The sequence below is a fragment of the Henckelia pumila genome, chromosome 3 (genome assembly GCF_033568475.1).
Source record: "Henckelia pumila isolate YLH828 chromosome 3, ASM3356847v2, whole genome shotgun sequence".
In the NCBI taxonomy this organism is placed as follows: Eukaryota; Viridiplantae; Streptophyta; class Magnoliopsida; order Lamiales; family Gesneriaceae; genus Henckelia; species Henckelia pumila.
The window spans coordinates 48610788-48638284 of NC_133122.1; the positions used below are offsets into that span (position 1 = coordinate 48610788).

Sequence of the window (27497 nt, forward strand, 5' to 3'; positions counted from 1 at the left end):
ATTATTATTATTATTTATTGTTGTCGAATACTTAATTTATATAATAATTATTGTCAAAGTTATTATTATAATTAAGTTTGAAAAAAATTCTCGAAATCACCAAAGTTATTATTAAATTAATAATTTAATTAATGCATATTTATAATTATGTAATTATAATAAATATTGTTAATGAATGGTCAATTATATTTATTATTTGATAAGCAAAAAAATGATGTTATAACATGTTATTATTATAATATAATTAAATTTTTGGTAGTGTTATTGACACTCCAAAAAATATTAATCACACTTCAAATTATATTTTTATTATACTAGTTGACAAAATTATCTTTATTTATGAATTTCTAAATAAATATAAAAATGACAATATTATTTGGCTTTCAAAATTTATATTTTTACATTTATATTATGAAAATTATTATGTTTACATCATCATTCATATATTTATTCTAAATAAATATAAAAAAAATTAACAATTCATGTGCAAAAAAAATTATTAACATTTTATAATTATGTCCATTATTAATTTTAAGTACATATATTATTAAATATGTTATTATAGCTATTATAAACATAGATACATATACGTGCCTAATCTATATCCTTCCCCCGACCTTTCTATATCCTTCCCAAATCCATTCACGCGTCCCCTGCTTTAACCTAGCAGGGTCCATCGATTCGTGGTTCTAATCCGGGGGAAAGCTACTTGGCAGCCTCCAACGATTCGCCTCAGTATTATCTTCATCGTCATCTTTGATACCCGGCCAGCTGTTCTCCCGATCTGCTTGTTCTTTCTTCTTCAAAACCTGTTCGAACCCATTTTTAGCAGCCCAGCATATCGCCGCCCTTTCGCCGGCTCCGACAGCTTTCGATTCTATGGGAAGGTTTTTATGTCGTTTGGAACATTTTTCGAAATTTTTGAGGTATAATTTCAAGCTTAGGGTTTCGAAAATTAAGACATTTCGTGTAAATTTAATTTCAATGTTTGATATTTGATTTACTCGTGGTTGTAGGAACTATATTGAAGGAGATTAAAGGTATCGGTTAGTTTTCAGAAATTATTTGAAATAATTTCGAAATTCCAGATTTCTGAAGTTGGGTTGTTCGACTTTGATAGTTGTTTAAAGCTATTTTCTGAAATTTCATAATATTCATATTTGTGCCATTCGATGTGTTTTTGTATTTCGGTATTATATTTTTAAGGTAGTACGTTTGTTTTTTTTGGTTGCTCTGCCTCACATTTCTCTTATTTTTGTGATTGGGCATTTGATTGTTCTTTTAATTTACTTATTATTGTTGTAGTTTTTAGGTAGACTACTGTGTGATTTTTATTCACACTACTTAATTGTTATTTGCTGGAATTTTGATAACTTATAAGCATTTGATTAGGCACAAGCAGTATTGTGGAGAAAGGGGCTGATTATTAAAGCGCTATACTTGATATGATGATTTGTAAGCATTTTTTACTGCTGATGTCAATAATTGTCTTGAATTTTTTCATTGCACAATCTCTATCCAATATCATAGTAGTTTGTCTTTGTGAACCATGCAATATCTTTGTTACAATTAATCTTTGGCCTCTTTGTAGATATTATATATTAAGACATGGCAGACCCATTTTCCGAGGACGAGAGTGACCAAGATCCACGAGAGTTCATATGGTTGGAATATGATAAGTAAGTTTCAAATGTTTATCATGTAATCATCATTGCATAAATATGATTGATGTCAAATTTATGTTTATATTTTATATTTCTCGTTTAAGGTTTGCCCTAGAGAATCATAAAGTCTCTTCGTACATAACTTCTTTATTCTACACACAAACTTGCGAGGAAGGATACTCTTGGAAGTTCGTGACAACTGACCAACGACAATGGTATTGGGATGAGTTCATGGTAAGAATATATATTCATAGTAATTGACAATAGGATGCCTTGTTAATATTTACACATTCAACTATTGAATAATTTCTTAATTGATTGAGCAGAAGAAGTACAGATGTGAAGTATCCATTGACTAATATATCAAGAGGGTTTGGTACATCAACATTAAAGAACTGTATCGTCAAACTATCCACCGATGGCGAACGCAGGGGAAACATCCAGAAACAGTCACTGAAGAGACGTGGTCCAAGTGGATGGAGGTGTGGGCTTCTCAAGCTTGGCTGGACACGGCCAAAAAATACAAGGCGAACAAGCACTCCGAGCCTGCGGGTCCTGGGACAGGCCAGACGAAGCATACTGGTGGATCCAAGTCTTATGCAATGCATGTTGTCGACATGGTATTTATCTTGTGCAATAATAAATATACTTTGATACTTATACTTTGTATTTTTTTTATTTCATTTCACTACAGATCATTACTTCAATACATCGGTAAACTAATGTTTATTAATAATATATAACTTATTAGAAGAAAATCAAAGAGAATCTTCTATTACATGTATCGGGTTTGGAAACTTCAAGAGCAAATCTGGTAATATTTTCAGAAACTAATTAACTTTGTTTTATTATGAATAGTCAATAGACATTGCAATTTTATTTGATCTGAAATTGTAATGACATATGATATAATGTATTGTTACAGCGTAAGAAGAACAAGCACGAGCCGAATGCGTGGGAGGTATTTTTGCAAACGCATAGGACGTCTGACGGGAAATTTGTGGATGAGCGTTCTAAAAAGCTTAATGTATGTGTCATGACTTTATAATTGAATAAATATTTTGTATTTAAATATATAATTTTAAATAACTAACATATTTTGTTTATTTTTTACAAGAAGATATGGAAGCGTACATGTTGGAGGCCATGACTCCATTGGAGGATGGGACTATACATCCTGCGCCTACAAACAACGACATTAATGAACATTTTAAGCTCGTCAGCGGTGGACGGAGAAATGGTAGGATGTATGGCTTGTCGATCTTGGCAAATACAATGTATCCAGCGGTCATGGCTCCACGTCAGAGAGGCTTTGTTGGCGGAGGACAAAATTTTGAAACTTTTCGTGACGAGGCACGAGCTGCAATGCAAAGGGCCAATGAGGCAGACCAGAGGGCCCTCGAAGCAACCAGGGAGGGAGAGGCATTGAGGGCACGTATTGCCTCTTTGGAGGAATCTTTTCGTCAATTTACTGGTCGTGCATCTTCATCCAGCGGCAATACCCCTCAGGGTCGAGGAGCATCACATGGTGATCGTGGCACCCCAGCACATACACGCAGGTCGTCTCAAGGGAGCAGAGATGGGAGTCGAGGTTCACCAGCATTTAGGGGCTCACCAGAAAGCAGAGGGACACCAACGGAGAGGGGTTCCATTCATCGAATATCATCACAAAGGCATACTTCATCTTTCCAGTTGGATGCGAACCTTGCTACAAACAATGATGAGTACGATGATGATGAAACTCAACCATGAGTAGGTAAGTAGGTAAGTCATTTCCTGACTTATTTTCACATAAATTGTCAAACATTAAATATATTTTTTGGGTACTTTATCTCAGGTTGACTGTTGGGTACCTATCGCTTGGATTGTTGAAGTTCAAACATCGTATTTGGGTCGTAGTATATTCGTGATCCGTCGACGGATTTATGATATTATTGGTGTACATCGTATTTTGCGTCGTAGTATATTCGTGAGTCGTCGACGAATATGTTATATTATCAGTGTTTGTTTTGATATTTGAATGTATTTGTCTCGGAATAGTTGGTTTGTACACTAAATTTGTATGACGAAATTGGTTTTTCACAGTTCTATGTAAATTATCCATTTAGTTAATTTTGTGGTTGTATTGTGTATATGGTTCATCTTATTTTTTAAGAAATGTGGCTAGTTACTACGATTATTAAAAACCTCCTGTGGCTAAACTAGCAACGTTTTTTAAAAAAAACGTGGCTATGTTAACCACGGTTTTTTAAAAAACATGGTTCAACTTACCCACGGTTTTTATGAAAAACGTGGGTAAATTTAACCACGGTTTTTTTAAAAAAACGTGGTTAGATTTAACAACGATTTGTACAAAACCGTGTTAGCCACGGTTTTATATAGCCACGATTTGTTATAAAACCGTGGCTAACTTAGCCACGGTTTTTTAAAAACTGTGGGTAAATTTAACCACGGTTTTTTATAAAAACGTGGTTAGATTTAACCACGATTTGTAAAAAACCGTGGCTAACCTAGCCACGGTTTTTTAAAAAATCGTGGTTAATTTTTAACCACGATTTTAAAACGTGGATGAACTTAACCACGGTGCTTTTAGACACGGTTTGAAAAAGCGTGGCGAAAACCATGGCTATTTTTTTTAGCCACGGTTTTTGCCGTGGCTAAAATGATAAAATTTTTGTAGTGTAGTATATACCAAAACTAAATTCTGAAAACTTAATGGACCAAAATCTAAAACAAGAAAATTTAGTTTACCGAAAAATTATTTTCTCACTCAATTAACATATATAAGGGGGGAAAAAAAGTGGTTTGGTTAATCACCTTCATAAATTACCTTTATATCCTTATCTTAAAGAATTAAATCGAGAGTAAAATATATTTTTTACACGAACTATTGAAAAAATGTTAAATTGATACATGAGCTATTGAAAATGGCTTAATTGTTACACGATCCAACTAAAAAGACGATTTTATTCTTTTTTAAAATTTCTTTTAAGTCCAATTATTTTTAGTAAATTCAACTTATATAATGGTGAGATTGTTGGTAATGTTATTCCTAGTCGAGGTTTACGCCAGGGTGACCCTCTATCTCCATACCTATTTGTGTTATGCGCCCATGGTCTTTCTTCTGCTCTGCTAGCTCTAGAGGAGCGGCGCCTGATTTCTGGAGTTCGTATTGCCTCCTCATGCCCGACTATTACTCACTTATTCTTTGCAGATGACAGCTTATTATTCTTTAGAGCTTCCTTGGGAGAATGTGAAGTAATCCGGCAGTGTCTTCTCTCTTATGAAAAGGCGTCGGGCCAGCTTATCAACTTTGAGAAGTCTTCCTTATCCTTTAGTCCAAACACTGACGTACAGGTGAAAGAGAGGATCGAATCTTGCTTGGATATCCCCATTGTACAGGGCCATGAAGAGTATATTGGGCTGCCGGTGTTCTCTTCTCGGAATAAGAATCTACAATTCAGATATTTGGTAGAAAGGGTGGTTAAGAGAATACAAGGATGGGATAACAAATCTTTCTCAGTTAGAGGTAAGTAGACTCTCATCAAATCTGTATTGCAAGCAATCCCTACTTATGCTATGTCCTGTTTCCGTATTCCGAAGTCGATCTGTGATGAGATAGAAAGAGAATGCTCCAACTTCTGGTGGGGGATGGATGATGCTAGGAAAAGAATGCACTGGAAGTCTTGGCAAACATTGTGCCAACCTAAGAGCTCTGGAGGCATGGGATTTCGTCAGATGGAGAATTTTAATAGAGCTCTGTTGGCGAAACAAATCTGGCGCATACTAGTGGAGCCAGAATCTCTGGTTGCTCGTGTTCTAAAATCATGCTATTTTAGACACCAGGACATTATGGAAGCCGGGCTTGGTAGTAACCCCTCTTAACTTTGGCGTTCCTTACTTTGGAGTCGGCCTTTGCTTGAAAAAGGGTTATGTTGGCAAGTGGGTAATGGAGAAAGTATCGATCTATTCAAGGACAGATGGATTCCGAGCAGACAAGAACGACCAACACCAGTTCATGACTCGGCTGTCCATTTTAAAATTAAAGACCTCATGGTTAATGAGAGATGAAATGAGCTGTTGATTAACCAAATCTTCTCTCCCCATATAGTAGATGACATTTTGGTCATACCGATATCCTCGACTCCTCGTGAGGATTTTCGGTATTGGGTGTTTGATCAGAAGGGGCAATACTCAGTCTGTGATGGATATAAGGCAGCCATGGGATTCTATGATCCTCCGGAGTCTACCTCGTGTGCTTTATTGAAAAGTTGGCGGAAGTTCCTTTGGGCGTTGTCGATACCACCGAAAGTTCGTATTTTTTGTTAGAGAGCGGCACATAACATTATTCCAACTGAACAAAATCTGCTACGCCACCATGTTCCGGTCTTTGGGTTCTGCCCGCTTTGCAACTCGAATTGTGACTCCACAAGCCACGCTTTGTTCTCTTGCCCGGTTGTCATACCAAGCTGGAAGAGGTCAGGTTTCTGGAATTCGCTTAAACAGGTTTGTCATCTTGAGGTGATTGATATTTTCCTGTGGTTCAAGGATCAAATCACGAAGAAAGAATTTGAGGTTTTTGTTATGAGAGTATGGGCAACATGGAGCGAAAGGCTTCGGATGGTGTACAAGGAGGGGGATCGGATTTGTGGAGTGAGTACGGATTGGGGGGAGTCGCTGCTTCATGACTTTCAACGTGCTCGGGCTTCTATGGTTTCTCTAGCAGACAAGGTACAAAATGACTCGACGTCGAATTGGACAGCTCCACCTGTAAACAACTTAAGAATGGATGTTGATGTTGCTTATAATGAAGGATTGAATAGTTATACCATCGGAGGGGTTGTTCGGAATCATGAGGGACAACCCGTGCTTGCTTTTGGGCATAGGATTCCTAAGCCACCTTCTGTCTTGTGTTCCGAGTTGTTAGCTATTGTGGAAGGACTGAAGATAGCCAATAGTAATAACATCAAAATTCATTGTGTCTCATCTGATTCTCTTCTAACGGTGCAAGCAGTCACTAAGCTAGAAGAGAATCGTAGTTATGCAGGTGTCATCGCTACAGATATTAAACATCTTATGGAGTCACACGATAACATTCATATTAGGCATGTGCGCCGCTCAGCGAATTGTGTGGCTCACTCCATTGCTGCTTTTGTTATTTCCTCCTTTTCTAAGTTTGTATGGGAAGTTGGAGATTTTCCTATTTGATTGATACATCTTGTAACTCAAGACCTACTGTGTAACACCTGGTATTTTTAAATACGTAAATTCGCATGCATAATTAGGAAATTTATTTATTTAAAATTTTAGATTTATGGGTTAAATAATTATGTGAAATTTTTGTGCATGTTTTAAGTTATTTTTAAGCATTTAACCCATAATTAGTGATTTTCACGATTTATGGAAATTAATTGTTTTTGATCGCGTATACGAGACCGTGGACGGACGAGATGACAACTTTCTATCCAAATTATTTTATGAGTCTTTTTAGAGCCCAAAAATATTATTTTGAGTTTTATTTCCTCAATATTTTTAGTATTTAATTTTATATAATTTTAGGAGTCTGTTTTTATTCAAAATAAGCCAAAATAATGACTTTTTAGTATTTTTAAAATTCCCTTAATTAATATTTCGGGATTTTAATTTTAGTTATCAGATTTTACTTCTTATTTAGAGTTTTTTAAGTTATATATTTTATATTTAAAAGTCCCTATTAATATTTTATTATCCTAAAAACCTATTTTTTAAATTAAAACCTTACCCTAAACCTACCCAACCCCCACGCCTCCAAGCCCTCAGCCGACATCTCCCCCTCTCCTTCATCTTCTTCATCGATCAGAAATCTCCAAGGCTCCATAGCCGATTTTTCTTCGAAGTTTCAAGGTTGCTCGTCGTCCCGGATTCGTTCTACACGCTTCTATCTCTTACTTTAACGGTGCAAGGCATGTTTCTTTCTCAAAGTTTCGTGTCATATCAGTGGTTAATAGTGTGCGTGTGTATGCATTAGAATTATTCAAGGAAATTTCAGAAAATTCGTTTAATTTTGGTTGTTATGCACCTTGTTCATGTTTTGTGGAATCATGCTCACGTTTTTAAGCCATGGGTGCATCTAGCTGCTGGCCAAGGATTCCTAGATGGTGTGAGGGTGGTCTGGACTCGAGTGGCTTGAGTGGTTCGAGCCAAAAGAGCCCAGGAAGCAAGCTAGGTCGATCGGGTTCCAAGAGTGCGCAGGTTTAGGGTTTTGGAGAAGGAGGTTTGGTGATGGGGGTCCAGGCTGCATGGGGCTGGGGGCTGGTGCAGGTTAGGTCCGCCCAGACGTGAGCTACGTCTGGGCGACGGCGCTCCAGCCAGGGGCGGCCGGAGCGTGGCTGCTGCTCACGGCCGCAGCCGAGACGGGAATAGGGCGACGGGTCCTAAGGTTTCATGTGGGTTTCGGGTCGGGTTAGTGGTCCGGGTCAAGTCCGTGGGTCATGGGTTAAGTTAGTTGGGTCCGGGTCCGGGTTAAGTTAATTGTGCTCGGGTATTTTTAATTTTAAGTTAATTATTAAATTTAAGTGTTTTATTGGGCTAATTAGATTAATTAAATAAATGGGCTACTTTTTAGTTTGTTAATGCGCTTTAATTAATTAAATGGGCTTAAAATAATTAATTATTGGGCTTAAGTATGTTAATGGGCCAGTCTCAGTGTTAGTGGACCAAAATTTAAGAAAATGGGCCTGAGTGTTAGGGCCAGCAGTTCAGTACAGACCATGAGAAATTGTATGTGTCCTAAATATATATTTAATTATTTTATGCATGAATGTTATTTTAGTATTTATATGTTAGTATAAAAATTAAATTAAATATATATGAAGGACACACATTTTATTTAAGTACATGCATTCATGAAATAATTTTTATGCATGATTTAATGTTTAAGGTTGAGCAAAAGAAAATAATTTTATGCTGGAAGTTGAAGTAGTGTGACAATTTAAGGGGGATTCGTCCCCATATGTGAACTATTGAAGGGCAGTTTACTGCCAATTTAAGAGGTGATTCGTCACCGCCACGTACGTTGGTTTCCACGCTGATCAGTATTTAATGTATGATTTAAGATTACACTATGGATACAACCATGCGATGTTAGAAAATAATTTTCTCAACAATGTTTATGTATTATGTATGATTATGATATTTAAGTTAATTTAAGTTATGTTATGTCATGATATATTTAAGCATGCTCATTCATGTATATGTATGTATTAGTATTAAAGTGATTTAAATTATTTTAAACCCTTGTTATGTTAGCATGTTGGGCCTCTAGGCTCACTACACTGGTATGGTGCAGGTGAGTACGTAGAGGAGGATGTGGTACCCACCGGCGGCGAGGACATATGAGCGGACATGCAGTGACCCCGTGACCGTGATCGTCGTCTGAGTCTTTATGCATGTTTTGAATATTTTAGAATGTTATACATTTGTTTATTTATTTTTAGTGGTTGACAGTATGGGATATTTTATTTAAATATTTTCAGTGCATGCAAATTTTATTTATTTTTGCTTATGTCAGTATTTTATTAAAATGTTTGACTCAGATATTTAATTTATTAAGGGTTGCATTTTTACTTAGTTTATTTATTTTTAAATCTATTTATTCTGTGCATATATGTATGGGCATGTATGTACATATTATTATTTAGTAAGTATAAAAAAAAAAAATTCCGCATATTTATTTATATTAGAAAGTTAGGGTCGTTTCAGTTGGTATCAGAGCACGGTCTTTGGAGGGGTCATTACTGCTATGCGAGCTCAGAAATCCACGCTACCGGTCTGTAAGTTTTAAGTGTTTACAGCATGATTTACTTTTAAGAATTTAAGTTAGCATTAATGTTAAAACACTTAGTTATGCATGGCGATTTACGTAAAAAAATATGTGGTGATGCAGAATGCCTCCTAGACCGATGAACAGACGTGGGGAATCTACACCTACACCTCCACCTCCACCTCCGCAGAACCCACTTGCAGCATTGGAGCAGGCCAATGCTACTTTTATGGCCGGGGTTACTGCTCTGTTAGAGCAGCAGGCTTCACGTCCTAGAATGTCCCATGAGGAGGACGTAGCTGAGCGGTTCCAGAAGAAGGGGCCGAAGGAGTTCATTGGTACCACCGATCCTTTGGTGGCTGAGGGGTGGATTCGTTCTTTGGAGTCCATCTTTGCATTTATGGGGATCACAGATGCGGACAGGGTGAACTGTGCGACGTATATGTTGAGGGGAGACGCAGCTCTTTGGTGGGAGGGTGCTGCCAGGGGAGTACACCTTCTTACACTGTCTTGGGCAGAGTTTAGGCGTATCTTCTACGCCAAGTATTTCACGGAGGATGTGAGGAGTCGCATGATCCGGGAGTTTATGAGTCTCCGGCAGGGGGACAGGTCAGTGGTTGAGTATGTGAGCCAGTTCGAGAGAGGCTGTCATTTTGTGCCTCTGATTTCAGACAGTCCACCGGAGAAGATGAGGCAGTTTGTGGAGGGACTGAGAGCGGATATCAAGCACGACGTACGTATGATGGACGTCGCTACATACGAGGCGGCAGTTAGTAGAGCACTGAGGTCAGAGGAGGGTAGGAGAGAGATACAGCAAGAGCAGCAGGGGAAAAGACAGATTCAGTCGGGGTATCAGCGACCATCTTCGCAGCCTCCTGCGAAGAAGCAGTTTACTGGGCCGTCTAAGGGCCCGAATCCGCAGCAGAGGCCATAGCAGCAGAGTCCACAGCAGTTGAGGGGCGGGGCCTCTAATGCTATAGGTTTTCCTACTTGCCCGAAGTGTCAGAAGATGCATTCGGGATCTTGTCTGTTGGGAGCAGGAGTTTGTTTCCACTGTAGGGAGCCAGGGCATCAGATAGCTAACTGCCCGAGGAAGAAGAAAACCGCTGGTAGAGTGTTCGTCATGCAGGCAGAGGAGGCAGATCCAGACACCTCCTTGATCACTGGTATATCTTACCTCTAGTATTTTATAATTTCTTCCTTTGGTTAAAAATTTCGTTTTCTGTGGAATTGTTGTTATTTGGATTATCTATTTTCATGTTAGAATAAGAAGCATGTTTTACTTGTGATTAGAATTAAGGGTTTTAGCGACTCTTTGGGAAAAGTTTAGTAGTGGTATGAAATTGTTGGGATTCTTCTACGTGCAGGGAGAATTCTAGTTGGAGGCAACTCCACGTTTGCGTTGCTAGATTCAGGGGCTACGCATTCGTTTATCTCCCTGGAGTTTATCAGACGGATAGGCATCACACCCGAGATTGTTGACAGTGGTTATGATGTTAGTATGCCGTCAGGACAGATTATTTCTACCTCTAGTGTCATTCGAGAACTGGAGTTGGAGCTTCAGGGGCACTCCATTCGCGTAGATGTGGTGGTTTTGCCATTGAGTGGATTTGATTTGATATTGGGTATGGACTGGTTGACAGTCAATGGAGCTTCGATTGATTTTCGTCGGAGGACAGTGTCAGTAAAACCGCCGGGAGGCGACCCGTTTACTTTTCATGCATCTCAGAGCAGTGATATTCCTCAGGTGATATCTCTTATTCAGGCGAGGAAGTTGTTGAAACGGGGTTGTCAATATTTTCTAGCAAGTATTGTCACGGCCACAGAATCACCTAGCAGATCATTATTAGAGATAGAGGTGGTTCGTGACTTTTCGGACGTCTTCCCGGAGGATGTTGCAGGAATTCCACCAGTGAGAGATGTGGAGTTCAGCATCGACTTAGTGCCAGACACCGTGCCTATCTCTAAGGCACCATATTGACTTGCTCCTACCAAGATGAAAGAGTTGAAGGAGCAGATACAGGAATTATTAGAGAAAGGCTTTGTTCGTCCTAGCTTTTCTCCATGGGGAGCTCCAGTGTTATTTGTGAAGAAGAAGGATGGCAGTATGAGACTGTGCATCGATTATCGAGAGCTCAATAGGGTCACAGTGAAGAATAAGTACCCACTGCCGAGGATAGAGGACTTATTTGATCAGTTGTAGGGAGCTTCGGTGTTCTCCAAGATCGACCTGCGATCTGGCTACCATCAGCTGCGAGTTAGAGAGGCATATGTGTCCAAAACTGCTTTCCGGACACGTTATGGGCATTACGAGTTCTTAGTGATGCCATTTGGGATGACCAATGCTCCAGCGGTTTTCATGGATCTCATGAACCGGGTATTTCAGCCGTATCTTGATCAGTTCATCATAGTTTTCATTGATGATATCTTGATCTACTCTAGGAGCGTTGAGGAGCATAGGCAGCATCTACAGACAGCCTTGCAGACTTTGAGGGAGCATCGTTTGTATGCCAAGTTCAGCAAGTGCGAGTTTTGGCTCGAGCAGGTGGCATTTCTTGGCCACATTATTTCGAGAGATGGGATTGCAGTGGATCAGTCGAAGGTTGAGGCAGTGCAGAAATGGGGTATTCCAAAGAATGCTTCAGAGATTCGCAGTTTCTTGGGTTTGGCAGGATACTATAGGAAGTTCATCAAGGGTTTTTCCTCTATTGCAGTACCCTTGACTTCCTTAACCAAGAAGAACACGAAGTTTATTTGGAGTTCAGACTGTCAGAGGAGCTTTGATCAGCTGAAGGAAGCACTCACTACTGCGCCTGTTTTAGCGATGACAGTACCACACGAGGAGTTAGTGGTGTACACCGACGCGTCTAAGCTAGGTTTAGGCGCAGTACTTATGCAGTGTGGTAAGGTTATTGCTTATGCGTCTAGGCAGTTGAAGATTCATGAGCAGAACTACCCGACGCATGACTTGGAGTTAGCGGCAGTGGTTTTCGCTTTGAAAATCTGGAGGCACTATCTGTATGGCGAGAAGTGCAAGATTTTCACTGATCATAAGAGCCTCAAGTACTTCTTCACTCAGAAGGAGTTGAACATGAGACAACGGAGATGGTTGGAGTTGGTGAAGGATTGTTACGCCTTAAACGCATACAAATCTTGTGTTATGAGATTAATGTTTTTAATGCATTAACAAGTCTCATAATATTATGTTTTGATGATTACAAAACTCGGTTAATTGTTACTAACCATTTAAAGTGAGATTTTGCAGATTAGATTTATTGAAAAATAAATTATTGGAAGTTATTTTGAAGCTATACATGTATTTATAAAGTCTTGTATTGCTCATTGAATGGATGGAACATTGTTAAGAGATATGAAGAAAAAGACAAGAAGAAGCCAAAGTATGGAGTAGCAACTTCCGAAAATTACTGGAAATTTTTTATGACTCCAAATCGGATCTCCACCAATCATAATATAGATAAAGAAGTGTTACAAGTACTGTCCAAATTTGAGAGCAATCCAACGGCTAGAATGAGAGATATGAATTTTTCCATATATGCTGCATAGTACCCACTTCTGCAAGGAATGAAACCATGAAGATTCGACTTCAGAAAATAACTGGGAATGTTTGAGAAATCCAAATCAAATCTCCACAAATCAGATTCAGTATTATGATGTTATAAAGCTTCGGTCCAAATTTCAGGTCAATCCAACGGATGGATTAAGAGATATGAATTTTTCAAATTTGTTGCATAGAACAGGTTCGAAAACATGATGAAGTGACTTCAGAAAATTACTGGAAATGTTTGACTCGTTCAAATCAAATCTCCACCATTCAGAATGAAGATCTGGATTTTTAAAGCTTCAGTTCAAATTTCAGATCAATCCAACGGTTAGATTGGAAGATATGATTTTTTCACAAAATCCGCTCAGTGCTGGGAAAAAGATGGCAGCGGCGCCGAACACTTTTTTGTCTCTCCTTGACTTCTTAACACACGCTCCAAGCACTCAAATCAGATTCAAATCTTTGCCAACTATAAATAGAGGTCATCCAAGTTCATTTGGAGACATCCCAACTCATCTCTTCTCTCCTTTGCAAACAATTTCTCACTATCAAAGTGTTTGTGTGATATATTTGAGAGTGTTTGTAAAAATAGTTTGTGAGTTGGTTGTGCTATTGTTGTAAACACTTGAGTGTGAAGCCAAGTGTGTTGTGCTATCGTTGTAAGCACTTGAGTGTGAAGCCAAGTGTGTTGTGCTATCGTTGTAAGCACTTGAGTGTGAAGCCAAGTGTTGTGTTGAGGCTATCCTTGGAGCCCTTAAGGCCAAGTGTTCGAGTTGTATCGGCGCGGTGTCGTGTTGAGTTGTACGGCTATTCTTGGAGCCATCAAGGCCAAGACGTTCGAAGTGCTAGTGGATCATTGGTTAATCGACTTAACCAAGAAGGGGAGACGTAGACGATTTATCGTCGAACTTCCATAAACATCTCTTATCCCTTTTACTGCTTTATTTACATTACGCATTTATTTACCGCACTTATTATTTGATTGCTTAAGTCTTCCGCTTGCGTACTTGCATAATCGCTTTAAATTGCTAAAGTTGCCAATAGAACCTAAATCCCCCCCCCCCCCATTAGGTTCTAACAAGTGATATCAGAGCCACCTTTTTACAAAATATTTTCAAAAAGGCTCTATGGCAAATCTAGCGAGCGACTATGCTCAAGGGCAATCAACAAATCGTCCTCCACTTTTCAATGGCATAAACTACGGATATTGGAAAAACCGAATGTCCCTATATATCCAATCCATAGATTATGATCTTTGGAAAGTTACTGTGAAAGATCCCTACATACCTACTAAAGAGGTTGAGGGTGTCAAAATTCCCAAGGGAATGGACGACTTTTCCAAGGAGGACATGCGATTAATTTCTCAAAATGCTAAAGCCATGAATATTCTTCATTGTTTCTTAGATATGAATGAGTACAACCGGATCTCAATGTGCTCATCCGCTAAAGAGATATGGGACAAGTTGGAGATATGCCATGAAGGGACTAATCAAGTCAAAGAGACGAAGATCGATCTACTCCAACTCAAATATGAAACATTCGAGATGGAATCAAACGAAGATGTAGATACTATGTTCCGAAGGCTTACTCAAATTATCAATGAGCTAGCCCAACTCGGGGAACAATATCCAACCAAACAAGTGTGGAGGAGAGCTCTACGCGCCTTACCCAAGGAGTGGGATGCCAAGAGAACGGCCATCATCGAGTCAAACAAAGGCGACACCGCATCCTACGATCTTGATCAACTACATGGGACTCTAAAAACCCATGAGCTGGAATTATCAACAAGGAAGGAATTAAAGAAAGAAGATACCAAGGCAAAGGGGATTGCTCTATCTAGCCAATCCAAAGAAGATGATGATGATGATGATATGACGCTCTTCGCAAGAAAGTTCAAACAATTCATGCGAGGAAACAAATTCCAAAAGAAGCCGGATAAGGAAGTTACTTGCTACAACTGTCAACAACAAGGCCACTATGCAAATGAGTGTCCTCTTAAGAAGAAAGTTGACAAGGGAAAGAAGAAAGCACTTCTAGCCACTTGGAGCGATAGCGACGATGACGAGGAGGAAGCCAACATCTGCCTCATGGCTAAAAGTGATGACATTGTCTCCGACGACGATGATGAGGTACCTTCCTATGACGAACTACTACATGCATATAAAAACATGTTTGATATGGCTAAATCTCTTAAAAAAGAAAATAGAAAGCTCAAACATAAATTAGAAACTAAGGAGCATGAAAACCTAAGATTAAAGGATGACATAGCTCACTTAGAAAAATCTTTTGATAAATTCAATGTAAGTAGTAATAACTTGAATAATTTGTTAAGCATGCAAAAATGTAGTTTTGATAAGGGTGGAATAGGGTATGGTAAGAAATCTATAGATTTCACTACTCTAATTGCTAAAGCAAAAATGAGATCACCCCCTGCATGTTCTTAATGTTGTAAAATAGGACATGCTAGACATAAGTGTAGATCTTTAAAATATCAATATGATAAAAAGAGCTATATGAAATGGAGGCCTAAGAGTACTTAACAACTCATTAGTCGGCATTATGAGATCATGATCCAAGGAAGCTCATCATAGACCGGTTTAAACTGCCTTGACTTGCGACTGGTTTTCCTGATGAATGCTGCTCTGTCCAAGGAAATAGGTTTTTAAAGAGGCATAGCCCTACCTACAACTGGGAGCACTCTTGGAAAGTGGCGATGATGTCGCTATGAGAGACTGAACTCTTGGAAATCTATTTTGTATTTTTATTTTCTAACACTGTGGACCCAAAAGAACTAAAGGGTACCAAAATCTCTTCTTGTAGGGAAATAGGAAAATTGTTCTCCCTAGCATATGGTATCTAGACAGTTGATGTTCTAGACATATGACGGGAAACAAAGAGCTACTCCAATCCGTCAAACCAAAGGAGAAGGGAACTGTCACCTTTGGAGACAACAGCAAAGGAGTAATTGAAGGAATCAACTCAATAGGTATATCTAAATCTTGCTTGATTGATGATGTACTCCTAGTGAAAGGACTTAAACATAATCTACTAAGCATAAGTCAATTGTGCGATAGAGGTTATGAAGTCAAATTCACTCCCCAACACTGCACTATATCACTCACGACTGACAAATCCATAAATTTCAAAGGATATAGAAGTGAAAATGTTTACAAGGTTTCTTTAAACAATTTATCTTTATCAAATATTAAAAGCCTTGTATCCTTGAATGTTGATGACAACATTCTTTGGCATAGACGACTAGGTCATGTTGGTCCTAGTACCATAGAAAAACTTTTTAAACTTGATTTAGTTGTTGGTATGCCAAAACTCAATTTAAAATTAGATTCTATTTGTGATGCATGTCAACTTGGCAAACATACAAGGGAATCTTTTAAAAGAAAAAATTTTATATCAACTTCTATGCCCCTTGAACTTCTTCACCTAGATCTATGTGGTCCCTCGAGGAACGCTAGCCTAGGAGGGAAGCTTTATGCATTTGTCATTGTGGATGATTTCTCACGATTCACGTGGACATTATTTTTAGCCCACAAAAATGATGCCTTTGATTATTTTAAAACTTTTGTGAAACGTGTTGAGAATGAGAAAAATCTTTCAATAAAGCAGATCCGTAGTGACCACGGAACTGAATTTCAAAATGAGAGTTTTTCAAACTTTTGTGAAGAGAAAGGCATCGGTCATAATTTTTCTTTTCCTAGGACTCCTCAACAAAACGGGGTCGTTGAGAGGAAAAATAGGACACTTGTGGAGATTGCGAGGACCATGATATGTGAGCATTCTCTACCAAATATTTTTGGGCTGAAGCAATGAACACTGTCTGTTACATTATCAATCGCGTATCAATAAGGCCAATTCTCAAGAAAACTCCATATGAATTATGGAGAGGGAGAAAGCCTAACATTTCTTACTTTCGAGCTTTCGGTTCTAAATGCTACATACATAACAATGGTAAGGACAACCTTGGCAAATTTGATGCCAAATCCGACAAAGGTATCTTTCTCGGATATTCTACCTCAAGTAAGGCCTTTAGAGTTTTTAATAAACGCATTTTACTTGTTGAAGAATCTATGCATGTTATTTTTTATGAATATATGTCTACTATTGTTCGCACTAACATTGATGATGTAGAATTACTCGAAGAAGAGTTGGCTTCCTCAAGCCTAAATGATATAGATGTTTCCGTTGAGGAAACACCACTTCCGAAGGATTGGACGCTTCACAAAGATCACCCAATGGATCTTATCATCGGAAGTCCTTCGAAGGGAGTAGCCACTCGTTCTTCTCTTAATAATATTTGCAATCATCTTGCTTTTGTTTCGCATGTTGAACCTAAGTGTATTGATGATACTTTATTAGATGATTCTTGGATTATTGCTATGCAAGATGAGTTGAATGAGTTTAAACGCAATAATGTTTGGAATCTTGTTCCTAGGCTGCACGATAGATCTATCATAGGAACTAAATGGGTGTTTAGGAATAAACTTGACGAGCATGGTACTATCACTAGAAATAAAGCTAGGCTTGTAGCGAAAGGATATAGTCAAGAAGAAGGCATAGATTATGATGAAACTTATGCGCCTGTTGCTAGACTAGAATCTATTCGCATGCTACTTGCTTTTGCTTGCTCTAGAAATTTTAAGTTATTTCAAATGGATGTCAAAAGTGCTTTTCTTAATGGTGAATTGAAAGAGGAGGTGTACATTGAACAACCTGATGGCTTTGTTGATGCATTATTACCTGATTATGTGTATAGACTAAACAAAGCTTTGTATGGTTTGAAACAAGCTCCTCGAGCTTGGTATGAAAAACTATCAACTTTTCTTATTTCAAATGATTTTTCAAGAGAAAAGATTGATATTAATTTGTTTACCAAAGATGACAAAGATGATTTATTAATTGTGCAAATTTATGTTGATGACATAATTTTTGGTTCTACTAATGAAACTCTTTGTCAAGAATTCTCTAAGTTGATGCAGGAACACTTCGAGACGAGTATGATGGGGGAACTTAACTATTTCCTCGGATTACAAATCAAACAGTGCAAGGATGGGTTCTTTGTGAACCAAAGTAAATACATCAAGGAGATTCTAAAGAAGTTTGGAATGGAGAACACAAAATCATCATCTACACCGATGAGCACAGCAATCAGACTCGACAAGGATGAAAATGGTAAAACTGTAGATCAATCTTCCTTTCGTAGTATGATTGGCTCCTTATTATATGCTACTGCTAGTAGACCAGACATTATGTTTAGTGTTTGCTTGTGTGCACGATTTCAATCATATCCAAAGGAATCACATTTGTTCGCCTTAAAACGCATTTTCAAATATCTTTCAAATACTCCAAATCTCGGCTTGTGGTATTCGAAAAATTCTTTCTTTGATTTAAAAGCATATTGTTATGCCGACTTTTGTGGATATAAGGTGGACCGTAAAAGCACTAGTGGAACTTGTTTCTTTTTAGGAAACTGTTTAGTTTCTTGGTTTTCAAAGAAACAAAATTGTGTTGCGTTGTCAACGACCGAAGCCGAATATATGGCTGCTGGTAGTTGTTGTGCGCAAATTCTTTGGATGAAGCATCAATTACTCGACTATGGCGTCTCTTTTTCAAAAATCCCTATTTTCTGTGACAACACTAGCGCCATATGTCTAACAAAGAATCCGATTCAACATTCGCGCACCAAACATATTGACATTCGTCATCATTTTATTCGTGACCACATCGAATGAAATGAAGTTGAACTTCAATATGTTGACACAACAAATCAAATTGCCGATATTTTTACAAAACCACTAGATGAAAATACTATTATTCGTTTGCGTTGTGAACTTGGCATGATTGAGTTGTAATCACTTGTTGACATATTCTAAAGATAATGACATATTAAGGGGGAGCTTAATATAAAATTCGAGCAACTTAATTTTGGATAATACAAATTAATTGTATTTATTCAATATTATACGCTCATATTTTGTTATTTATGTGAAATTTATGTGTTGCATTTTAGAAATCATATTTCAATTCTCATGTTTTTGCATACTTTTTCAGTCTTTTTGATTATCACAAAAAGGGGAAGAATTAGTTTGGTTAAATACTTTAACTAAAGGGGAGAGTTAGTATGGTTAAATGCATGAAGAATAAAATCGGTTATTTGATAAACAAACTCTTCTTCATTAATTGTTTAATTTAGGGGGAGTTTTATTCATGCAATTATATTGTGCAAATTTAAATTATTTATTTAATATTGTACATTTATTTCTCCTATTTAATCAAGTTTTGTGATCATCAAAAAGGGGGAGATTGTTACGCCTTAAACGCATACAAATCTCGTGTTATGAGATTAATGTTTTTAATGCATTAACAAGTCTCATAATATTATGTTTTGATGATTACAAAACTCGATTAATTGTTACTAACCATTTAAAGTGAGATTTTGCAGATTAGATTTATTTAAAAATAAATTATTGGAATTATTTTGAAGCTATACATGTATTTATAAAGTCTTGTATTGCTCATTGAATGGATGGAACATTGTTAAGAGATATGAAGAAAAAGACAAGAAGAAGCCAAAGTATGGAGTAGCAACTTCCGAAAATTACTGGAAATTTTTTATGACTCCAAATCGGATCTCCACCAATCATAATATAGATAAAGAAGTGTTACAAGTACTGTCCAAATTTGAGAGCAATCCAACGGCTAGAATGAGAGATATGAATTTTTCCATATATGCTGCATAGTACCCACTTCTGCAAGGAATGAAACCATGAAGATTCGACTTCAGAAAATAACTGGGAATGTTTGAGAAATCCAAATCAAATCTCCACAAATCAGATTCAGTATTATGATGTTATAAAGCTTCGGTCCAAATTTCAGGTCAATCCAACGGATGGATTAAGAGATATGAATTTTTCAAATTTGTTGCATAGAACAGGTTCGAAAACATGATGAAGTGACTTCAGAAAATTACTGGAAATGTTTGACTCGTTCAAATCAAATCTCCACCATTCAGAATGAAGATCTGGATTTTTAAAGCTTCAGTTCAAATTTCAGATCAATCCAACGGTTAGATTGGAAGATATGATTTTTTCACAAAATCCGCTCAGTGCTGGGAAAAAGATGGCAGCGGCGCCGAACACTTTTTTGTCTCTCCTTGACTTCTTAACACACGCTCCAAGCACTCAAATCAGATTCAAATCTTTGCCAACTATAAATAGAGGTCATCCAAGTTCATTTGGAGACATCCCAACTCATCTCTTCTCTCCTTTGCAAACAATTTCTCACTATCAAAGTGTTTGTGTGATATATTTGAGAGTGTTTGTAAAAATAGTTTGTGAGTTGGTTGTGCTATTGTTGTAAACACTTGAGTGTGAAGCCAAGTGTGTTGTGCTATCGTTGTAAGCACTTGAGTGTGAAGCCAAGTGTTGTGTTGAGGCTATCCTTGGAGTCCTTAAGGCCAAATGTTCGAGTTGTATCGGCGCGGTGATCGTGTTGAGTTGTACGGCTATCCTTGGAGCCATCAAGGCCAAGACGTTCGAAGTGCTAGTGGATCCTTGGTTAATCGACTTAACCAAGAAGGGGAGACGTAGACGATTTATCGTCGAACTTCCATAAACATCTCTTATCCCTTTTACTGCTTTATTTACATTACGCATTTATTTACCGCACTTATTATTTGATTGCTTAAGTCTTTCGCTTGCGTACTTGCATAATCGCTTTAAATTGCTAAAGTTGCCAATAGAACCTAAATCCCCCCCCCCCCCATTAGGTTCTAACAAGGATTATGACTGTGACATTAGCTACCATCCAGGTAAAGCTAATGTAGTGGCCGATGCTTTGAGTCGGAAGTCGTCAGTGGTATCGTGTTTGTCAGTGCAGCTACCACTGCAGAGTGAGATTCAGAGGTTTGATTTGGAGTTTTACTCGAGTGGTCATGCACCGAGCTTGTCACTGTTGACGGTGCAGCCAGTTCTGCGAGATTGGATCAGGGATGGACAGTCTACTGATGAGGAGTTGCAGCGATGGAGACAGAGAGATGAGGCCAAGGGTAATCTTCTGTATACAGTTATGGATGACATTGTTCAGTACCGTGGTAGGATGTGGGTACCGAACGTCGATCAGTTGAGAGCTGAGATCTTAGCAGAGGCTCACACATCTCTGTACTCCATTCACCCCGGAAGTACGAAGATGTATTGAGATTTGCAGTTATTGTATTGGTGGCCCGGGATGAAGAGAGACATCGGGAGAGTTGTGTCAGAGTGCTTGACTTGTCAGCAGGTCAAGGCAGAGCATCAGCGTCCAGCAGGACTTCTTAGACCTCTTCCTATTCCGGAATGGAAATGGGAGAATATTACGATGGACTTTGTAGTTGGCTTACCGAGGAGTGCCAGAGGTTGCACAACTATTTGGGTGATCGTGGATAGACTCACCAAGTCAGCTCATTTCTTACCGGTGAGGACTACTTACTCGTTGACACAGTATGCAGAGCTTTACATCAAGGAGATTGTTAGACTGCATGGCATACCAGTGTTGATAGTATCAGACAGAGATCCGAGATTTACGTCTGCGTTTTGGAGGAGTTTGCACACTGCATTGGGGACTAGACTTTTGTTCAGTACAGCGTTCCATCCCCAGACAGATGGTCAGTCTGAGAGAGTGATTCAGGTTCTCGAGGATCTACTGAGAGCTTGTGTCATCGACTTTCAGGGCTCGTGGGAGACTAGACTGCCATTAGTGGAGTTTACCTATAACAACAGTTTTCAGTCGTCTATAGGTATGGCTTCTTATGCAGCATTGTACGGGAGGAGGTGCAGATCTCCTGTGCATTGGGATGAGGTCGGTGAGAGGATTTTACTTGGACCTGAGATTGTGCAGCAGACAGCTGATATTGTGACACAGATTCGGGATCGCATGAGGACTGCTCAGAGTCGTCAGAAGAGTTATGCAGATACTCGACGACGAGATTTGGAGTTCGCTGTAGGTGATCACGTATTCCTGAAGGTGTCACTTATGAATGGAGTAGTGCGATTTGGTCGGAGAGGCAAGCTTAATCCGAGATATATAGGGTCATTCGAGATCTTGGAGAGAGTTGGCACGTTGGCCTACCGTTTAGCTCTACCACCAGGGCTAGCGGCAGTGCACAATGTATTCAATGTATCCATGCTTCGGAGATACATCTCGAACCCGTCACATGTGTTGGATTTTGAGCCTCTTCAGTTGACACCGGAGTTAGCATTTGAGGAGAGGGCTATACGGATCTTGGCTAGGGAGGAGCGCAGATTGAGAACACGGGTTATACCGATGGTCAGAGTCCAGTGGCTGAATCACTCGGAGGAGGAAGCTACTTGGGAGACCGAGGCAGATATGAGGACTCCCTACCCGGAGTTGTTCGGGTAAGTACTTTAATTTCGAGGACGAAATCCAATTTAAGGGGGGGAGAATTGTAACACCCGGTATTTTTAAATACGTAAATTCGCATGCATAATTAGGAAATTTATTTATTTAAAATTTTAGATTTATGGGTTAAATAATTATGTGAAATTTTTGTGCATGTTTTAAGTTATTTTTAAGCATTTAACACATAATTAGTGATTTTCACGATTTATGAAAATTAATTGTTTTTGATCGCGTAGACGGGACCGTGGCAGACGAGATGACAACTTTCTATCCAAATTATTTTATGAGTCTTTTTAGAGACCAAAAATATTATTTTGAGTTTTATTTCCTCAATATTTTTATTATTTAATTTTATATAATTTTAAGAGTCTGTTTTTATTCAAAATAAGCCAAAATAATGACTTTTTAGTATTTTTAAAATTCCCTTAATTAATATTTCGGGATTTTAATTTTAGTTATCAGATTTTACTTCTTATGTAGAGTTTTTTAAGTTATATATTTTATATTTAAAAATCCTATTAATATTTTATTATCCTAAAAACCTATTTTTTAAATTAAAACCTTACCCTAAACCTACCCAACCCCCACGCCTCCAAGCCCTCAGCCGACATCTCCCCCTCTCCTTCATCTTCTTCATCGATCAGAAATCTCCAAGGCTCCATAGCCTATTTTTCTTCGAAGTTTCAAGGTTGCTCGTCGTCCCGTCGTCCCGGATTCGTTCTACACGCTCCTATCTCTTCCTTTAACGGTGCAAGGCATGTTTCTTTCTCAAAGTTTCATGTCATATCAGTGGTTAATAGTGTGCGTGTGTATGCATTAGAATTATTCAATGAAATTTCAGAAAATTCGTTTAATTTTGGTTGTTATGCACCTTGTTCATGTTTTGTGGAATCATGCTCACGTTTTTAAGCCATGGGTGCATCTAGCTGCTGGCCAAGGATTCCTAGGTGGTGTGAGGGTAGTCTGGACTCGAGTGGCTCGAGTGGTTCGAGCCAAAAGAGCCCAGGAAGCAAGCTAGGTCGATCGGGTTCCAGGAGTGCGCAGGTTTAGGGTTTTGGAGAAGGAGGTTCGGTGATGGGGGTCCAGGCTGCATGGGGCTGGGGGCTGGTGCAGGTTAGGTCCGCCCAGACGTGAGCTACGTCTGGGCGGCGGCGCTCCGGCCAGGGGCGGCCGGAGAAGGCCGGCAGCAGCCACGGAGTGGCTGCTGCTCACGGCTGCAGCCGAGACGGGAATAGGGCGACGGGTCCTAGGGTTTCATGTGGGTTTCGGGTCGGGTTAGTGGTCCGGGTCAAGTCCGTGGGTCATGGGTTAAGTTAGTTGGGTCCGGGTCCGGGTTAAGTTAATTGTGCTCGGGTATTTTTAATTTTAAGTTAATTATTAAATTAAAGTGTTTTATTGGGCTAATTAGATTAATTAAATTAATGGGCTACATTTAAGTTTGTTAATGGGCTTTAATTAATTAAGTGGGCTTAGAATAATTAATTATTGGGCTTAAGTATGTTAATGGGCCAGTCTCAGTGTTAGTGGGCCAGAATTTAAGAAAATGGGCCTGAGTGTTAGGGCCAGCAGTTCAGTACAGACCATGAGAAATTGCATGTGTCCTAAATATATATTTAATTATTTTATGCATGAATGTTATTTTAGTATTTATATGTTAGTATAAAAATTAAATTAAATATATATGAAGGACACACATTTTATTTAAGTACATGCATTCATGAAATAATTTTTATGCATGATTTAATGTTTAAGGTTGAGCAAAAGAAAATAATTTTATGTTGGAAGTTGAAGTAGTATGACAATTTAAGGGGGATTCGTCCCCATATGTGAACTATTGAAGGGCAGTTTACTGCCAATTTAAGAGGTGATTCGTCACCGCCACGTACGTTGGTTTCCACGCTGATCAGTATTTAATGTATGATTTAAGGTTACACTATGGATACAACCATGCGATGTTAGAAAATAATTTGCTCAACAATGTTTATGTATTATGTATGATTATGATATTTAAGTTAATTTAAGTTATGTTATGTCATGATATATTTAAGCATGCTCATTCATGTATATGTATGTATTAGTATTAAAGTGATTTAAATTATTTTAAACTCTTGTTATGTTAGCATGTTGGGCCTCTAGGCTCACTACACTGGTATGGTGCAGGTGAGTACGTAGAGGAGGATGTGGTACCCACCGACGGCGAGGACATATGAGCGGACATGCAGTGACCCCGTGACCGTGATCGTCGTCTGAGTCTTTATGCATGTTTTGAATATTTTAGCATGTTATACATTTGTTTATTTATTTTCAGTGGTTGACAGTATGTGATATTTTATTTAAATATTTTCAGTGCATGCAAATTTTATTTATTTTTGCTTATGTCAGTATTTTATTAAAATGTTTGACTCAGATATTTAATTTATTAAGGGTTGCATTTTTACTTAGTTTATTTATTTTTAAATCTATTTATTCTGTGCATATATGTATGGGCATGCATGTACATATTATTATTTAGTAAGTATAAAAAAAAATTTCGCATATTTATTTATATTAGAAAGTTATGGTCGTTTCATACTGTCTGATCAATAAATTACAAGTTGTTGACCTATCAAAAATAATAAGGGGGAAAAAAAGTGGTTTGGTTAATCACCTTCATAAATTACCTTTATATCCTTATCTTAAAGAACTAAATCGAGAGTAAAATATATTTTTTACACGAACTATTGATAAAATGTTAAATTGATACATGAGCTATTGAAAATGGCTTAATTGTTACACAATCCAACTAAAAAGACGATTTTATTCTTTTTTAAAATTTCTTTTAAGTCCAATTATTTTTAGTAAATTCAACTTATATAAGTGCATATTTTATTTTTCAAAATAATTTTTATTGATTAAAATTTTAAAAAAAATATATAAATTTAAAAATTATAAGAAATAATTATTTTAATATTTGTATAATATATTTATATTTTTAAAGGTGTACATTTTTACCGAACCGAACTGAAAAGTCGATTTGTCCAAAATTCAAACCGAAAATCTGAACTTTAGCCAAATTTTTGGTAATTTGGTTTGTTCGAATTCCAAATCAAAAATCTAACTGAATTTAACGATTTGGTTAAAAACCGGAAATTCAATTTTTAATTATTTTTGTTATTTTTAGATTTATTATTATTTATTTTATTCATACAAAAAATGATTTTAAAAAATCGGTTTTCGATTCGATTCGGTTAACCACGGAAAAAAACCGAACCGAATTAACAGTTCGATTTTTGGTTCAAATCGAAATTTACAGTTTCGGCTCGTTACGGGCGGTTAACCGATCCGTGAACACCTCTTATTTTTACTCATTAATAATTATTTATTCAAATATAATATATTTTAAAAATATTAATAAATATATAATAAAATTATATTTTTCCATCTGTATAAAATAATTGTCCATTTTTTGGAAAAATAAATTGATATAAAAATTATATATTAATAAAACAACACGCAATAAATAAATCATATACACAAAATATATTTAATACTATAAAATATAATAACAAAAATATTTATTTATTTAAATTTAAATTCGAGCATGTGTAAAAAAATATAAATTTACAAATTATTAAATAAAGATATTTTAGGTCATTAGAATCACGTAAATCGAGATAATGAATGAGATTTTTTACTATGAGATTACTATTCATGATCTAAATCTTTATTGTTAAACATTTTTTTGAACTCCCATTTCCAACATAACAATTATACCAGATTTTGGAATATTAAAATGGTAATTATGTGTGGTACAACAATTTTAAAACAAGATCAACAAGTTTCGGTTACATATATTTGTTTTTTATTATATTTTCATCAATATATTACAATATTTGTTCTTATATTATTTGAGTTAACAATAATATTTATCATGATATAATTTAAATAAACATGATATCTTTAAAATTAATCAATAAATAAATTTTTTTAGAAGATCAATAAATAACTTTGAAAACAAATGTACTTAATAAATTTTTAATAATAGTAATTGGACTTAAAAGAAATTTTACAAAAGGATAAAATCGTTTTTTTAGTTTGATCGTGTACCAATTAAGTTATTTTCAATAGTTCATATATCAATTTGATATTTTATCAATAATTCGTGCACCAAAATGTATTTTACTCATTATATCGATGCACATAAGTATAGTACGTCGTGATTCTATGGGATAAAACATCATTTTTCATTTTATATATTTATTCTTTTATTCTTTTGATTTTTGAAATTGTTAAAGTTCAGTTTTAGTCATGCATTTTTTGGATTTTAGAAATTGTAGTCATTTTTTATCAGAATGCTGATGTGGTATTGCATACGTTAGCTCTACATTAGAGCCACGTACATCGAAAATTAAAATAATTAAAACTAAAGAAATAGCAAAAATAAAAATTGATACATAGGCTGTAACCTTAAAATGAAAAAAATCTATAAATACTGGATCAAAAATCAATGTTCCCTTGTAAAAAAAAAATCAATATTAATTACATTCAATTATCTATATATATAATTAGATTATAAATAAGGATGATAACGAGAACGGTCTGAGGCTGGCCAGACGCATCACCCAACCTCAAAAACCTCGTGAGTCTAATTGGGATTGGACCTATTGAACCAACTAAAAATTATATATATATATAAAATTTTAGTCATTATATAATAAACGACATCTAAAAGTTAATAAATCAGTGAACTTACATTCCAACTTTATATTTTAGGGAAAATTTTGTTTATCACGAGTTAACATGTAATGTGGTGCCAGAAGATGCAAACATGACACCAAATTTTTTTTAACTTGTTTGGGTACGTATATGTCAATACTCCGACGCAATTTGGCAAAAAAACCAACATAAAATATTATGTGATTAATATTTAATACCCAACTTTAACAAATTAGAAGAGAGAGAAAAAAAACTAAAAGAAATGGAGGACTAAACTGCTTATTTTCCTAAAAAAACGTACTTTTTAAAAAATCTTTTCAGCGATATATCTCTACCATAGATTCGAGCTTTTATCCGCTGGGTA

General features: G+C 37.0%; 2 protein-coding genes across 2 annotated transcripts; both read left to right on the forward strand.

Moving 5' to 3' along the window:
* Nucleotides 1–777: 777 nt before the first annotated feature.
* Nucleotides 778–2712, forward strand: LOC140888676 (uncharacterized). The gene is made up of 8 exons (XM_073296374.1): nucleotides 778–926; nucleotides 1017–1040; nucleotides 1393–1455; nucleotides 1592–1679; nucleotides 1769–1898; nucleotides 1991–2284; nucleotides 2416–2478; nucleotides 2590–2712. The coding sequence occupies exons 6-8, from the start codon at nucleotides 2141–2143 to the stop codon at nucleotides 2710–2712; spliced, it is 330 nt and encodes a 109-aa protein (XP_073152475.1). The 5' UTR covers nucleotides 778–926; nucleotides 1017–1040; nucleotides 1393–1455; nucleotides 1592–1679; nucleotides 1769–1898; nucleotides 1991–2140.
* A 700-nt stretch (nucleotides 2713–3412) lies between these two features.
* LOC140888677 (uncharacterized) lies at nucleotides 3413–6872 on the forward strand. Its single transcript, XM_073296375.1, has 5 exons — nucleotides 3413–3420; nucleotides 4721–5193; nucleotides 5287–5532; nucleotides 5776–5975; nucleotides 6171–6872. The coding sequence occupies exons 1-5, from the start codon at nucleotides 3413–3415 to the stop codon at nucleotides 6870–6872; spliced, it is 1629 nt and encodes a 542-aa protein (XP_073152476.1).
* The last annotated feature ends 20625 nt before the right edge of the window (nucleotides 6873–27497 follow it).

Coding starts and splice junctions, on each gene's coding strand:
- LOC140888676 (XM_073296374.1), top strand. CDS start 2,141: ATGGAGGTGTGGGCTTCTCAAGCTTGGCTGGACACGGCCAAAAAATAC. Junction 2,285..2,415: donor CAATGCATGTTGTCGACATG/GTATTTATCTTG, acceptor ATAACTTATTAG/AAGAAAATCAAAGAGAATCT. Junction 2,479..2,589: donor AAACTTCAAGAGCAAATCTG/GTAATATTTTCA, acceptor GTATTGTTACAG/CGTAAGAAGAACAAGCACGA.
- LOC140888677 (XM_073296375.1), top strand. Junction 5,533..5,775: donor CATTATGGAAGCCGGGCTTG/GTAGTAACCCCT, acceptor CTCCCCATATAG/TAGATGACATTTTGGTCATA. Junction 5,976..6,170: donor CGTTGTCGATACCACCGAAA/GTTCGTATTTTT, acceptor TCGCTTAAACAG/GTTTGTCATCTTGAGGTGAT.